General features: G+C 45.5%; 1 protein-coding gene across 1 annotated transcript; it reads right to left on the bottom strand.

The window, feature by feature from the left end:
• Positions 1–220: 220 nt before the first annotated feature.
• RRN3 (RRN3 homolog, RNA polymerase I transcription factor) lies at positions 221–11,439 on the bottom strand. The gene is made up of 17 exons (XM_056866564.1): positions 11,341–11,439; positions 10,850–10,906; positions 10,293–10,382; positions 10,067–10,196; positions 9,899–9,958; positions 9,526–9,589; positions 9,322–9,391; positions 8,521–8,619; positions 7,325–7,405; positions 6,380–6,497; positions 5,405–5,535; positions 5,069–5,199; positions 4,392–4,576; positions 3,456–3,564; positions 2,385–2,537; positions 1,251–1,338; positions 221–370 (listed from the first exon to the last, which is right to left on the bottom strand). Exons 1-17 carry the CDS (start codon positions 11,431–11,433, stop codon positions 221–223), a joined length of 1,809 nt encoding a protein of 602 aa, XP_056722542.1. The 5' UTR covers positions 11,434–11,439.
• Between the last annotated feature and the right edge of the window lie 3,419 nt (positions 11,440–14,858).

The following is a 14,858-nucleotide window of genomic DNA, read 5'->3' as shown; positions in this document are numbered from 1 at the left end:
CGCATCTCCCGACCGGCTCTTCAGTGCAACGTACTAAACATCTCGAGTTCAGTACAATGCAGTTGTGCTTCTGAGGACGACACCTACACTCCTGCTTAACATTTTGCTTCCAAAAAGGCATTGAAGAAATTGACCGTTCGGGAAAGTGGACCAAAGGATCTCCGGAGAACACCTTCTCACCCTTAAAAACGCTTTGCCCCCTTGAGTCCAGCGGTCAGAGCTACCGCAGCAAAGAAGTGACTGGCGGCGAACCCACCGAGCTGTCCGGGCTCCGCAGGGCTGAATCAAAGCAGCCTGGAGTCATGCCGATCAAACCATCATTCTGAGGTGTTTCGCCTTTCAGGAAGTCATCTTCTTCTTCACCTTTGCACTGCACAAAAGAAAAGCAAAAACATTTTCCTGAAAGCAACCCCTGAAAAACACGAAGCGCAAACCGATGGTAACTTATTTTTGTTTTTTAGGGAGATATGAATGCTAGGCTACATCCAAAAGGTGTCTTGCAAAATGACAGCCTTAAACAGAGATGGTTTGCCATTCCCTCCCTGGGCATAGCGACCCTGGTCTTCCCTGGAGGTCTCCCATCCAAATACTAACCAGGACTGACCCTGCTTAGCTTCTGAGATCTGATGAGATCGGGTCAGCCAGATCCGGCGGAGCAAGATTAGCATTCCCCCCCGCTTTTTTTTTTAAGAAACATTTATTCTTACAATTAAAAAGGGGGGGGAAACCCTAGATATATCATTACTTTGAAAAAATCAAATACTGGTGATACAAATTATTTTTAAAAAACTACACTAAAACAGCGCTAATATAACTAAAATACCCATAGCACTTAATCAAATAATATCTATTTGTCTATTTAACTAAAATCCGCATTATTATTATATCACTCCCTCCCTACAATTTACACATTAGAATGCTTTCTCTATCCTTAAAATTGTTGAATTCCAGCGAGCATCTTCGGTATTTTTATCGTTATTATATTGTCAGCTTAATTAAAGCATTTTTTTTTCCTTTTTCTTATGGTCTTTGGATCTAACCCTGCACGCTTTTATTTACTAGGAGACATTGAACGCTGCTTTCCAATTAAATGTCCCCCCCCTCCCAAAAAAAAAATCTGCTATCTAAAAGAGCCATCGCTAGGGGACGAAAACCCAAAGCACAGATATTTTTCGGGATGACGCAGAGAAGCATGAAGGGTGTAAATGCTTTGGGAACCAGCCGGATCTAGGTCGGGACGACTTCCTTACCTCATCGGCGGGGTCAGACGCTTCCGTGAGATCCTCAGCATTCTGCTCTTCCCAAAACTGATACAAAAGGTCGATTATATTCTTTGATCTGCAAAACACATGGCGATATGGCATGAGAGGACAAAATGGGGGACGGACGGACACCGATACCACACTTCTTATCTTCTAAACCAAAGAACCAAAGAAAGTTGGGCTACAGAGATAAATAATATTAATAACGTGGCGACCTAGTGCTATGACTTAGTGGTTGTTCTGCTGTAACTAGCCTCTTTTCTTCTGCTGCAGCATTTTTGTTTGCCGGTGGGTTTTTTTTGCGTGGCTTGGTTAGCTGCCTGGATTATTTCAATGGGAAGGGACAGAGAATCTTTCATAGAATCATAAGAGCTGGAAGGGACCTCCAGGGTCATCTAGTCCAACCCCCCGCACAATGCAGGAAATTCACAACTATCTCCCCCACACACACACACACACACCAGTGACCCCTACTCCATGTCCAGAAGATGGCCAAGATGCCCTCCCTCATGATCTGCCTAAGGTTATAGAATCAGCATTGCTGACAGATGGCCATCTAACCTCTGCTTAAAACCTCTGCCTATTGTCCCTCCTTCCTGTTATATTGTTGATGTCAACGGAGGGGTAACCTGCTGCAAACACCCAGCAATGCGAGTATAGTTAGGCACCATTTGAAACTTTGTAATTTTGTGTTTTAATTGGGATTTTAATGTTTTACATTTAGATTCTTATTGTTGGTGTAGTGATGTTTTTATATGATGTTACCCGCTCTGAGCCAGCTTCAGCCAGGGTGGGCAAGTTATAAATCACAAAATAAATAAATATAAATAAATAAAATAAAAACCTCCAGGGAAGGAAAGCTCACCACCTCCCGAGGAAGCCTGTTCCACTGAGGAACCGCTCTGTTAGAAAATTCTTCCTGATGTCTAGATGGAAACTCTTTTGATTTAATTTCCACCAGCTGGTTCTGGTCCGACCTTCTGGGGCGACAGAAAACAACTCAGCACCCTCCTCTATATGGCGGCCCTTCAAGTAACAATGACATTTGGGTACTCCCCCTCTGAAACTTAGCATGGCGTAGTTTTGGAAAGATGGAGGCTGCTGCTTTCTGGAAAGAGGTACCTTTTGAGAATGTAGGGATCGAAAGGGAAAAAGCTGTCCAGGGGATTGGTAAAGGTCTCGACAGAGTCGCCCCCACAGCTGCTCCTTACAACGGGCAAAACCTGCCTCCGGTTCCTCTCGATGATGGTGTCGCAGAATGCAATCTGGTACTTCCTGGAAGAAAGCCAGACAGGTCAGCCTCCCCTTGGTTTCTTAATAAAGGGAAAACAGACAAGAGAGGCGTGGAATTAAAAGACCTCATCAGTGCCTAGTTGAAGTTTGCGGCTTCTGGCTGTTGTTCAAAGGTCTGGTCTACATTTAAGAACATAAGAAAATCCCTGCTGGATCAGACCCAGACCCATCAAGTCGAGTACTCTGTTCACAGTGGCCAACCAGGAACCCCACAAACAAGATGACTGCAGCAGCATTATCCTGCCTGTGTTTCATGGCATGCTCCTCTGATACTGGAGAGAATAGATGTGCATCATGACTAGTAACCATTTTGACTAGCAGCCATAGACAGCCCTCTCCTCGATGAACATGTCCACTCCCCTCTTCAAGCCTTCCAAGTTGGCAGCCATCACCACATTTTGGGGCAGGGAGTTCCACAATTTAACTATGTGTTGTGTGAAGAAATACTTCCTTTTATCAGTTCTGAATCTTTCATCCTCCAGCTTCAGCAGATGACCCCCGTGTTCTGGTATTTTGAAAGAGGGAGAAAAGCTTCTCCCTGTCCACTCTCTCCACGCCAAGCATAATTTTATAGACCTCTATCCTGTCTCCCCTTAACCACCTTCTTTCCAAGCTAAACAACCCAAAGCGTTTTAACCGCTCCTCACAGGGTAGTTGCTCTAGCCCCCCTGATCATTTTGGTTGCTTTTTTCCTGCACCTTCTCAAGCTCTGCAATATCCTTTTTTAGGTGTGGTGCAGAACCAATGGGTAGAGGGGGACAATGCCCCTTCAGTCTGTAAGCGGAGGAAGCTGGGTTTTTTTAAATGCTACCCCATGTTAAAACACACACAGGGCAAATAAACAGCTTTCCCATAACACAATGACTGTACAAATCTATGGAAAATTCAAGAGACACTGACCTGGTGATAGCGGCAAAGAAGTTCACAACAGAGGACAGGCAAACCTTCAGGGGGTTGAGTTGGCACATAACGACACGCTCAAAATTCAAGCTCTGCAGGAACGCCAAACCTTCGGAACAAAAACAACTTAAAAAGGGGTTTTCCTTTCTGAAGGGTGCACCTTCATTTACTTTAACGATACTGTTCGTATGGCCAATTCGGTCCTGAGCACTGTCACACTACAATCAAAATTAAAGAAAAAGAACTATCTATGTATAAACAAATATCTAGATAACCAATAAGAAAATGAGCATTTCATCTTAATTGACTGGGGGGAAACTTGGTAACTGCCAATGTAGTATTAAAATCCACCTCTGCTAAAAGAACCATCAAATTATCCAGTTCACAGGCAGATTCCCGGATAAAAGGCTTTATCCATCTGTCTCTAGCTTCATTGAACACACATGAAGCTGCCATACTGAATCAGACCCTCGGTCCATCGAAGTCAGTATTGTCTACTCTGACTGGCAGCGGCTCTCCAGGGTCTCAGGCAGGGGTCTTTCACATCACCTGCTTGCCTAGTCCTTTTAACTGGAGATGCGGGGGATTGAACCTGGGACCTTCTGCATGCCAAGCAGATGCTCTACCACTGAGCCACGGCCCGTTCCCTAAACCGAGCAGGTGGCAGCTAAACAAGGAATGCTGAACAGTGTCTATTTGGCCAGAACCGCATTGACATACTCTCTCACAATAAGGTACCCTATTTAAACGACCCATTGACTCCCCTGACGGAACGGCATTCAGTCCAGCCAACTTAAATAATCGTCTGTATTGCGGGTTTGTCAGAAAATCAAAATGCTTCGGGAGATACTGCAGCAAGTTTAGACCTAGGTATAGAGGTGAACATACTCTATGTACCTTCTGTACAGTGCCGCTGAGAGACAGGTTCGCACTCACCTTTCTTCAGGTTTCCGTCCAATATCTGCTTATGGCGAAATATCACCACGTAGAACACAGCCTGGCAAGCAGCATAGAAGGGCCCGTGCAGAGCAATGTCGCAAAAGGCTTTGGACCCAGAGCCCTGGTTGTCGATGTACTTGTGTAGCCAGCTGACCAGTAACTCCAGGCAAGCTTTCACCGTCCTGCAATGGGGTTAACAAACCCCCCAAAAAATCAGTGTTCAGCAGCAGAAGCAGCAGCAGAAGCAAAAGAAGAAGCAGAAGAGTTGGTTTTTACATGCCAACTTTCTCTAGCACTTAAGACAGAATCAAACCGGCTTACAATCACCTTCCCCTCCCCACAACAGACACCCCCTGTGAGGTAGGTGAGGCAGAGAGAGCTGTGACTAGCCCAAGGTCACCCAGCTGGCTTCGTGTGTAGGAGCGGGGAAACAAATCCAGTCACCAGATTAGCCTCCGCCGCTCACGTGGAGGAGTGGGGAATCAAACACGGTTCTCCAGATCAGAGTCCCACCGCTCCAAACCACCGCTCTGAACCACACCACCATGCTGGCTCTTGACTTAGCAGTCAAGGCTGAGCCCGGATGTTTGGGGTTTTAAACCTCCGTGCCTCCTCCAGCATACCCCTGAAAACCCCTTAAGGCACCACATCAAGGACTTCGGCAGACCACTTACACGACGGGAACAAATTTCGCTCGGGCCAAAAAGCTACCGATGTAGCTCCCAGCGGCCTGCCTGATCACTGCCGGGTTGTTTGGGTTCTGCAGCTTCTTCCAAAGGTGTTCCACAAAAGCTTCCGCAATCCCCTGACAAGAGACGGGGTGTACACGACACATTAATACTTCTGTGACTAGGTCAACACAGTGCCTTCTGGCACCGAACACTTATTAAAGATACTAATTTTTCATTGCCAGGAGGTTGTTGTAGTAAACACCTACAGTATGCTGGCAGAAGTGTTCCTGAAGACCAAGGCAACAAACAGAAAGAAACTCAATATGGAACCATACACACCAGTTTGAAGCTAGAGAGGTAGAACATGATGTACTGGACGTGATATGAGCCGTGGGTGGGCAAAATGAGCTTATCAAAGATCGGCACGAGATCCCGATACAAGTCCTTCGTTCTCCCAAGATCAAGCTTGCCTGTGAACGACATTAAAAAACTTGTTCCCATGGTAAGAGAGAGCCCGCACCTTTAAGAGAGCCAGCGTGGTGTAGTGGTTAAGAGTGGTGGACTCTGATCTGGAGAACCAGGTTTGATTCCCCCACTCCTCCACATGAGAGGAGGAGGCTAATCTGTTGAAATGGATTTGTTTCCCCACTCCTCCACATGAAGCCGGCTGGGTGACCTTGGGCTAGTCACAGCTCTCTCAGCCCCACCTACCTCACAGGGTGTCTGTTGTGTGGTGGAGAAGGGAAGGTGATTGTAAGCTGGTTTGGTTCTTCCTTAAGTGGTAGAGAAAGTCGGCATATAAAAACCAATTCTTCTTCTTCTTAAGAGTTTTCTTATAGTTTTCCTAATTGGTTTCGCTATGCAAGTGTAAGAACAGATACTGTAACGGCTGAGAAATGCACCTTCTTCGCCATCACCCAATAGGCTCATGGGAGGGCCTTCCGCCAAGCTTCCATGGTAAAGTGGGGACCCAGACCGAGGTCTCCCAGATCCCAGCCTTCCACTCTAACCACTAGACCGCACCGGGTATCATTTCCTCAGCTTTTAAACAACAGTTTTTAGATCTTGCAAATGGGACTGGATTTCTATCTGATTCGATTTTATGTTCCTCGCTATTTTACTTACATGTTCTACCAATATATGGAGATTTTAATGTGTCTGTAAACCACTTTGAGGCTTAATTTTGTTTTAAAAAAAACCCCAAGAAACCTGGCATACTAATTTCACAATTGAAATAGCTTTAAGATTGACAGTGAGGAGTCAGCATGATGACAGAGACAGAAAATTTAGGCGGAATGTGAACAAATGCCTTACCGTTTACATGGCAGACATCTTTAATATAGGAAAATAAGACCATCATCAGGATGTCCAGGCGATCTGCAATCGGATGAGCCATGATGTCATTCTTCTCTCTGTTTTCCTCATCTTCATCCTGTTAAAAAGACAATATGGGGAAAACAAATGCTAACATGGTGGTTTTTTTGTTTGTTTCTTAGTTTTTGTTGTCAAGTCAGACCTGATTTATGACGAACTCTGGTGGGGTTTTTGAGGCAAGAGACATGCAGAGGTGGTTTGCCTTTGCCTGCCTCCGCGTCACGACCCTTGTATTCCTTGGAGGTCTCCCATCCAAATACTAGCCAGGGCCAATCCTGCTTAGCTTCTGAGATCTGACGAGATCAGAATAGCCCAGGATGTCAAGGTCAGAGCAACACAGTGGTTTACAGAAGTGGTAAGAAAGCCTGCTTCTATTGTCCATGTTACAGCCTCGTTCCTGTAACAAGTTGAAAGTCAATCACCAAGGAACCAATTCTTTCCCAGCCAAATAAAACCCAGCTTGCAGCCAGTGTGGTGTAGTGGTTAAGAGTGGCAGACTCTAATCTGGTGAATCGGGTTGGTTTTCCCACTCCTCCACATGAAGCCAGCTAGGTGACCTTGGGCTAGTCATGACTCTCTCTGAACTCTTTCAGTCCCACCTACCTCACAGGGTATCTGTTGTGAGGAGAGGAGAGAAGGAGATTATAAGCCGCTTTGATTCTCCTTAAAAGATAAAGAAAGTTGGCTTATAAAAACCAACTTTTCTTCTTCTGTATCTATCTAGTCCAGGTTTTTTTTAACCCACCCTTCCCCCAAACCAATGAACCCAAGTCTCATTCGTGTGACAGAAAACCACATGACACATTTCGGCATTCCTGCTCAGCTCTGCTGCTGACAAAACACGCTTAAATATAAACTTCCTTCCAATTTGGCCCCCAAATTTACCATGTCAAAGAGTCCTTCCTCAGAAGCTTGCTTGCTTTCAGCCTCTTCAGCAGCATCAATATCTTTCCTTGGAGCGCTCACCTGGGACAAACAGTAGGGGATGGAATACTTTTAAAGATGAGTTTGGTGGACACCAGGACAACCCTAATTTCGGTTTGGGTTAAACACCTCACACACGTGGAAGTTTCAAACAGGGACACTGTAACTCAATTGCAAAACACCGTCCACCTTTTTAATTAATGTACTTTTACTGAAGCTGCTTTATCAGAACTTTAATCCATCAAAGTCAGTATTGTCTACTCAGACCGGCAGCAGCTCTCCAGGGTCTCAGGCAGGGGGTCTTTCCCATCACCTACTTGCCTAGTCCCTTTAACTGGAGATGCGGGGAATGAACCTGGGACCCTCTGCATGCCAAGCAGATGCTCTACCACTGAGCCACGGCCTATTCATATGTCGTCCTTCTTTCCAAGGCAGAGTTGTCTCCCTCCCAGATATTGACTAGACCCAGCTGTGTTTAGCAAGCAGATTAAGGGATTAGAGACTATTGAGGGTGACACCACCATTAGGTAAAAAAAAGGTAAAGGTAATCCCCTGTGCAAGCACCAGGTCACTAGTGACCCATTGGGTGCCATCACATCACAACGTTGACTAGGCAGACTATGTTTATGGGGTGGTTTGCCAGTGCCTTCCTCAGTCATCTACGCTTTACCTCCAGCAAGCTGGGTACTCATTGTACTGACGATCGGGATCGAACTCAGGTCGTGAGCTGAGCTTTGACTGCAGTACTGCGACATGGGGCTCCCTCCACCACTTACCAACCAATCAACCAATCAATCAGGTTTTATTTCGATACAATATCAGCTCTAAATAAAATCAAAGTTGGGTTTAAAATAATAAAATAATAAAAGTTGATGATTCTGGGAGTGATGATTTGAAGAGGGGGAGGAAAGATCTTCTATGGGGAAGGGTTTTCAATTAGCCGTTTACGAATCCCACTAGACCGGAGGCAGAATTTGGCTACTTGAGTGGTTATCTCCCAAGAGGTGTCTGCTGAGAGAAGGGAAACTTTAGCTTCTTCCAATCTCCCAGGAAAGGATGACAATTACCTTGCAATAGGAAGTCATACTGAAACACGCACACAACTTGTAACGATACGGTGTTTTCCAAAGCAACAACTTGCGAGACTCTACACTTACATCCATCTTTAACAGCCTTTCAATCACCAGCTCCAAAATGTCATGCCGCAGCACTGGGATGTAGCCACTAATTCGAAGCATGTTGTGTACGTAGCATTGCTGTAAGACAAATATTACTCTAATTAAATCCCTCTTTGTCAAGGGAGGCTCTCTTGCTCAGCTATGTCCCTAAGGTTCCAAAAGCTTTAATCTCTACAGCAGGGGTCCCCAACCTTTTTGAGCATGAAGGCGCATGTGGTATTCTGACACTGCAAGGTGGGTGCAGCAACATGGCTCTGCTGAAGGAGGTGGAGCCAGCTACACTGGAAAAGACAATAATGGTAGGAAAAGTGGAAGGCAGCAGGAAAAGAGGAAGACCCAGCAGGAGATAGATTGACTCTATAAAGGAAGCCACGGCCCTCAGATTGCAAGACCTGAGCAAGGCTATTAACAATGAGACGTTTTGAAGGTCATTAATTCGCTGGATTGCCATAAATCGGAACTGACTTGACACATGAACCCAAAATTACCATGAGTCGGGACTGACTTGACACATGCACCCAAAATGCAAATGCAGCAGCAAAAAAAGAGGTGCTCTGTGTCTCTAGAAATGTTTACGAGGTCTTGCAAGGCCCTGTGATTTGCCATGATGGGGTTTAGACTGCAGGCATTTATATAGGGAGGAGGATGGTTACTTGGGGTTTTATTTTTTATTTTTCTTTACGTTTAAAATTGTGATTTGTGAGCCCCCTTAAGCTATGAAGAGGGATAAAAATATTTTACTAAGCCAACGAAACAAAAAAAGAGGCATCGCTCTCTTACCAGAGTTCTTTCTGATTTATTGATGAAGGGGAATTTTTCAGTTAGAACCGGCATAAGAAACTGCGGTGTCCTGCAACACAAATAAATAAACAGAGAGAGTTCATGCAGCCCTAAACGCTTAACAATTCATTTCACTTTATGGGCAGGGGGAAAGGGACATGCATTAGCTTAGCCAACCAGCCAAATAAAATTGTAGGGACTTACAAAGGGACGTATCCAGCAATGGTTTGCAACGCTCTGTGACACGCACTAAAGGATCTGGTCACGTCTGCAAGAATCGGGGGGGAAAAATACTCAGAATTGTCAAAGCAAGCAGGGCACAGGCATCCAGGTGGATTCCATAGGTGGATTCCTTCCATTTCTCAAGACGGTTGGTACTTGAGTCGACAGCAAACCGTCCACACGTATTAAGGAGACGTACAATACACACTTATTCCTCAGGCTTATATAAACGCAGACACCACTCTTTGTAGGTTTCGCAATGCTAGTTCCTTTGTATTTAAGAGGAAATAATACACCCAATGAACAAAACTATTTGGGAACAGAGTTGAGCACTGAATACAATATGACCACTCACTTTCATCATCGTTGTCCGAATCGGAGATGTCCACGTCATCCTCCCGTATCGTGATTCGAGCTGGTGGGAAACAGGATCTTTCTTTTTAATATACCACTTAAAATGACAGTCACATGGCCAAACTAGTTTTCCAGTGGTAATAACCGTGGAGGGGAGGGGAGAACTCACGGGGAATAAAGTGCGAGACGATCATAGAGAGACATGGCCAAAGATAGATTGTCTGGGCCGACACCAGGTTGCTCAGGAAAGCCAAGTACTCCTCCTCCACAGCTTTGCTTCTTTGGAGCCACGGTATTTTCTGCATTGTTGTATATACGAGCAATGAGAATGTGCACTGGGCAGATTAAACAAAAAGAAGCATCTAAAACATTCCCCTCCATCAGCACATTCTTACCAACAAGATGCCGACGAGCTGTTCAAATTCCTTTGTCAGGAGCGCGACAGAAGAACGGAACTCGCGCAGCCAGTTAATAATCTGGTCATCCTTTAAATAAAAAAGAAATGTGTTTCTTTGACAGTTGAACACTGTTAAAAGTCCAAAATATTATTATTATTGGTGTTTTTTTAAAAAGTAAGACATAGCCATTCTGTAAGACTTCCTATGTGTATTCTTGTCCTCAGACAAACTTATATGCATTTTAAACAAGTCATCTCTCTGGGGTGGAGGGGAAGGTGAGAGGGGAAGAGCTTCATGAAACAAGCTTCACCAATTATTTCCAAATGCCACCACAACCCAAATACAATCATATACAAAAATCACATCCAAATGTGGTCTACCTCTAGAAGACCACCAAAGTCTGCAGATAAGCAGCCTATAGATGGTTGAAGCTTTTTTTTTTTTTTTAAGGGATACAAACAGTACAGAAAGCTTCAAGTGGGCATTCCAAGATTTTATTCTCTCTTTATTTAAGAAGCAAGCACGTTGAGATTCTTTGGTGGAAAATCCATTACTTTTATGTCTGGATCTTTCAGCTGATGCTTCAACAAATCAAAATCAGTTGTCTCTCCCTAAGAGAGAAAAACAAGACCATTAAGGTGTATTCTGGCAATCCATTCAATCGTGAGTTCACGAACTTTCACAACACCACCTCTGATCATGCATAAAAAGACAACTCAGGCAAAAGATAACTCCCAAAACAGGATAGTGATTTTAGGAAACTCCCCCGATTCCTAGCTAAAATTATCTGGCAGAATACGTAGTAACTTTGACAATGCAGTGCAGCAAAATCTGTTTTTAGATTCAGTTACTTCAATTCTTCTTCTACTTCAAATGGCGCACATTACCAGACACCAAGAAGAAAGGAAACACCTTTCCAAATGTGCCCTCAGGCTCAAAACAGCTGGGGACCCCTACACCAAGCTCCTGCTTTATTTTGCTAAGATGGAATAACTTTTGCAATCACCATGTACGGAGCACAGGCAATGATGCACAGACATATTACCTTTTGCCATTTTAGCAGAATCTCTGTCAAGCTCCCGCCAAATCGAACTGTTTTCCTTGGCGGCGACCTTAGAAATTCATCAGCGGCCAACATGTCAGAGATCCTAAAAAGGCAAAAACAGAACATAGTGCAATGTAAAAACAACATGATGCTTGGTGCCCCAAACCAGCACACGCACCTATCCAAACAGCTTCCACTTTTCATAAGAAACTCAGAGAAGCTTCCTTGTACTGAACCAGACCCTCGGTCCATCAAAGTCAGTATTGTCTACACAGACTGGAAGCAGCTCTCCAGAGTCTCAGGCTGAGGTCTTTCACATCACCTACCTGCCTGGTCCCTTTAACTGGAGATGCCACTGGGGATTGAACCTGGGACCTTCTGCATGCCAAGCAGAGGCTCCACCACTGAGCCACGGCCCCTTTCTATGGCTCTCCAGGGTCTCAGGCTTTCACAACACCTACCCGCCTGGTCCCTTTAACTGGAGATGCCGGGGATTGACCTGGGACCTTCTGCATGCCAAGCAGAGGCTCTACCACTGAGCCACGGCCCCTCTCCATGGCTCTCCAGGGTCTCAGGCTGAGGTCTTTCACATCACCTACCTGCCTGGTCCCTTTAACTGGGGATGCTGGGGATTGAACCTGGGACCCTTCTGCATGCCAAGCAGATGCTCTGCAAACTCAGCCACAGCTCCTCCCCACTCCTACACACGAAGCCAGCTGGCTGACCCTGGGCAAGTCACACTTCTCTCAGCCCCACCTCCCTCACAGGGGGTGCCTGTTGTGGGGAAGGGGAGAGAAGGCGATTGTCAGCCGGTTTGATTCTCCCTTAAGCAGCAGAGGAAAGCCGGCATGTAAAAACCAACTCTTTTCTTCTCTATTGCATCCTCACAACAACCTCGTGAGGTAGGCTAGGCCGAGAGAGCCGGTTCGAGTCTCCCTTAAGGGGTAAAGTCGGAATAGGAAAAAAAAAACCCCAACTCTTCCGCTGCCCCCCTTCTTCGCACCGCCCCCCGACCCAAATATACCCCCCACCTTCTCCCCAGGAGGCTTCAGGGTCTCCGGCCACGCCGCGCCTCCATGCCCGTCGCGCACAGGCAGCTCCGCCCGGCGCGCTCCGATGACGCAGGCGCGGCGCGACAGGAGAAGGACCCGCCCCCTTGGAACGCAGCCCGGGCTTCCCGCTGTGCCGCGTGGCGCGTTGCAAAGCCGCCCCAGCAGAAGGGGGTCGTCGCCAGCTCTGGGTTGGGGTGTCGCTGGGGATTTGGGGAGGGGGGCCTGAGGGGGTGGGGTGGCAATGGGGTGTCATGCTGTTGCAACTGGACTGCCCCCCCCAAAAAAATCAGAGGGTTCTAGATCAAATCAAATAAGTGGGTTCTAGATCAAACCAAGCCTGAACTTCTGATTAATATATGAAGTACTGTATTGAATTAATTCCCAGTGGGTAGCCGTGTTCGTCTGTTTGCAGTAGTCAAAAAGGGCAAGAGTCCAGTAGCACCTTAAAGACTCACAAAAATATTTTCTGGTAGGGTATGAGCTTTCGTGAGCTCCTACCCTGCCAGAAAATATTTTTGTTAGTCTTTAAGGTGCTACTGGACTCTTGCCCTTTTTGACTTGTGTATTGAATTAGAAATTAAATGCAAAGGTGACAATAAAGTTATCAAAAAGATAGGAGGAGAGAGGGGAAGTCAACGTAAATGTAGGAACTAATTTGTTCTATAGAATAGAGAAATGTTGTTTAAATTATATAATTATCTTAATGAATGATGGAAACTGTGTGTGTAAAGTGCACAGCCGACTTATGGCGACCCCTTTTGGGGTTTTCATGGCAAGAGACTAACAGAGGTGGTTTGCCGCTGCCTTCCTCTGCACAGCAACCCTGGTATTCCTTGGTGGTCTCCCATCCAAATACTAACCAGGGCTGACCCTGCTTAGCTTCTGAGATCTGATGAGATCAGGCTAGCCTGGGCCATCCAGGAAACTACTGTACTATAAAAAATAATAATAAAATGTTATTTGGAAAAAAAAATCAAGCCTGAACTGACCCTAGAAGCTAAAATGACTAAAGTGAGGCTATCGTATTTTGGTCACACCATGAGACAACAAGAGTCACTGGAAGAGACAGTCATGCTAGGAAAAGTTGAGGGCGGCAGGAAAAGAGGAAGACCCAACGAGAGATGGATGGACTCAAGAAAGGAAGCCACGGCCCTTCAGTTTGCAAGACCTGAGCAAGGCTGTCAAAGACGGGACACTTTGGAGGACTTTCGTTCATAGGGTCGCCATGAGTCGGAAGCGACTTGACGGCACTTAACACACACACACAAACACACACACATCATGCCAGTCTTCCTCCAAAGCTGCCCATTTGTCCAGGTGATCTCTGTCATCTTGAGATCAATTGTAAACCCAGATCTCCAGCCAACACCTGGATGTTGGCAAGCCTAGGGTAGGTTAACAACTATTTTTTACAAAGTGGCCCTTCTGGTGCTGGTCCTCTCCCCCAAAGTTAATAAAGCCATTTTTTGTCTGCATTGCAATTTATAAAAACGCCAACGTTTGCAGTGCCCGTTTGGCACAATTTTAATGTCATCCCACCTCTTTTTCTTTCCCCCCTCCTTTTCTATTCCGGATTCTCTCTACACACACACCTCTTTTGTTTGTTTCCCTTACCCCGAAGGTTTGCGGTGCTTCAGTTGGGGCCTAATAACAGCTGTGATCTTACGACAGCTTTGCGCCCCCCCCGCCCCCCCAAATGACCTCTGCGGCCATTTACAATTTCTGTCTACCATGGATGTCATTAGGAGAGGGGTTTCAAAATTGTATTTCATGTTACCTTGTTGCCAATATTGCAGAACGTTCCATCTGCCACCACTATGGATCACCATAAGCAAATACCGTGCGCTTGTAAAGTGAAACAGGTGAGTGTGAAACAGACAGACGGTGAATGAACAAAACCTAATGCACTAATAGTCGATTGAAGTAGCATCAACCTCTTCCCATCTCTTCTATAAGTTACATTCATAAGTGGTCACAATGCAACTAGAAGCCACTGCAATCTGGTCTATACATGCTGTGGCTCAGTGGTAGAGCCTCTGCTTTCCATGCAGAAGGTCCCAGGCTCAATTCCCGGCATCTCCGAGACCAGGCAAGTAGGTGATGTGAAAGACCTCTGCCTGAGACCCTGGAGAGCCGCTGCTGGTCTGAGAAGACAATACTGATTTTGATGGACTGGTTTCATATGTAATAAAAAGTAGAAATAGAGGGTGCAGCAAAGCCAGAGGGGGAGAATAAGCTTAAGAATAGCTATAATAAATATTGTATAATCTTTAAGTGGAGATTGGTAAAGTAGCAGGAATAGTCATGAATGCAATTATAACTAAAGCAGATATAATGGCAATGCTTATAGAATAGTATATTGAGATGATTAATCTCTTTCTTAGATCTAAAATGCAAGTTTTGAAAAGGCAATTATTTACCGGAACCCCGCAAAGAGTGAAAAAAAGACTGTGTGAATGTGTATGT

This window comes from Euleptes europaea, chromosome 21 (genome assembly GCF_029931775.1).
Source record: "Euleptes europaea isolate rEulEur1 chromosome 21, rEulEur1.hap1, whole genome shotgun sequence".
Lineage (NCBI taxonomy): Eukaryota > Metazoa > Chordata > Lepidosauria > Squamata > Sphaerodactylidae > Euleptes > Euleptes europaea.
This window is presented reverse-complemented; position numbering and strand designations above follow the sequence as displayed.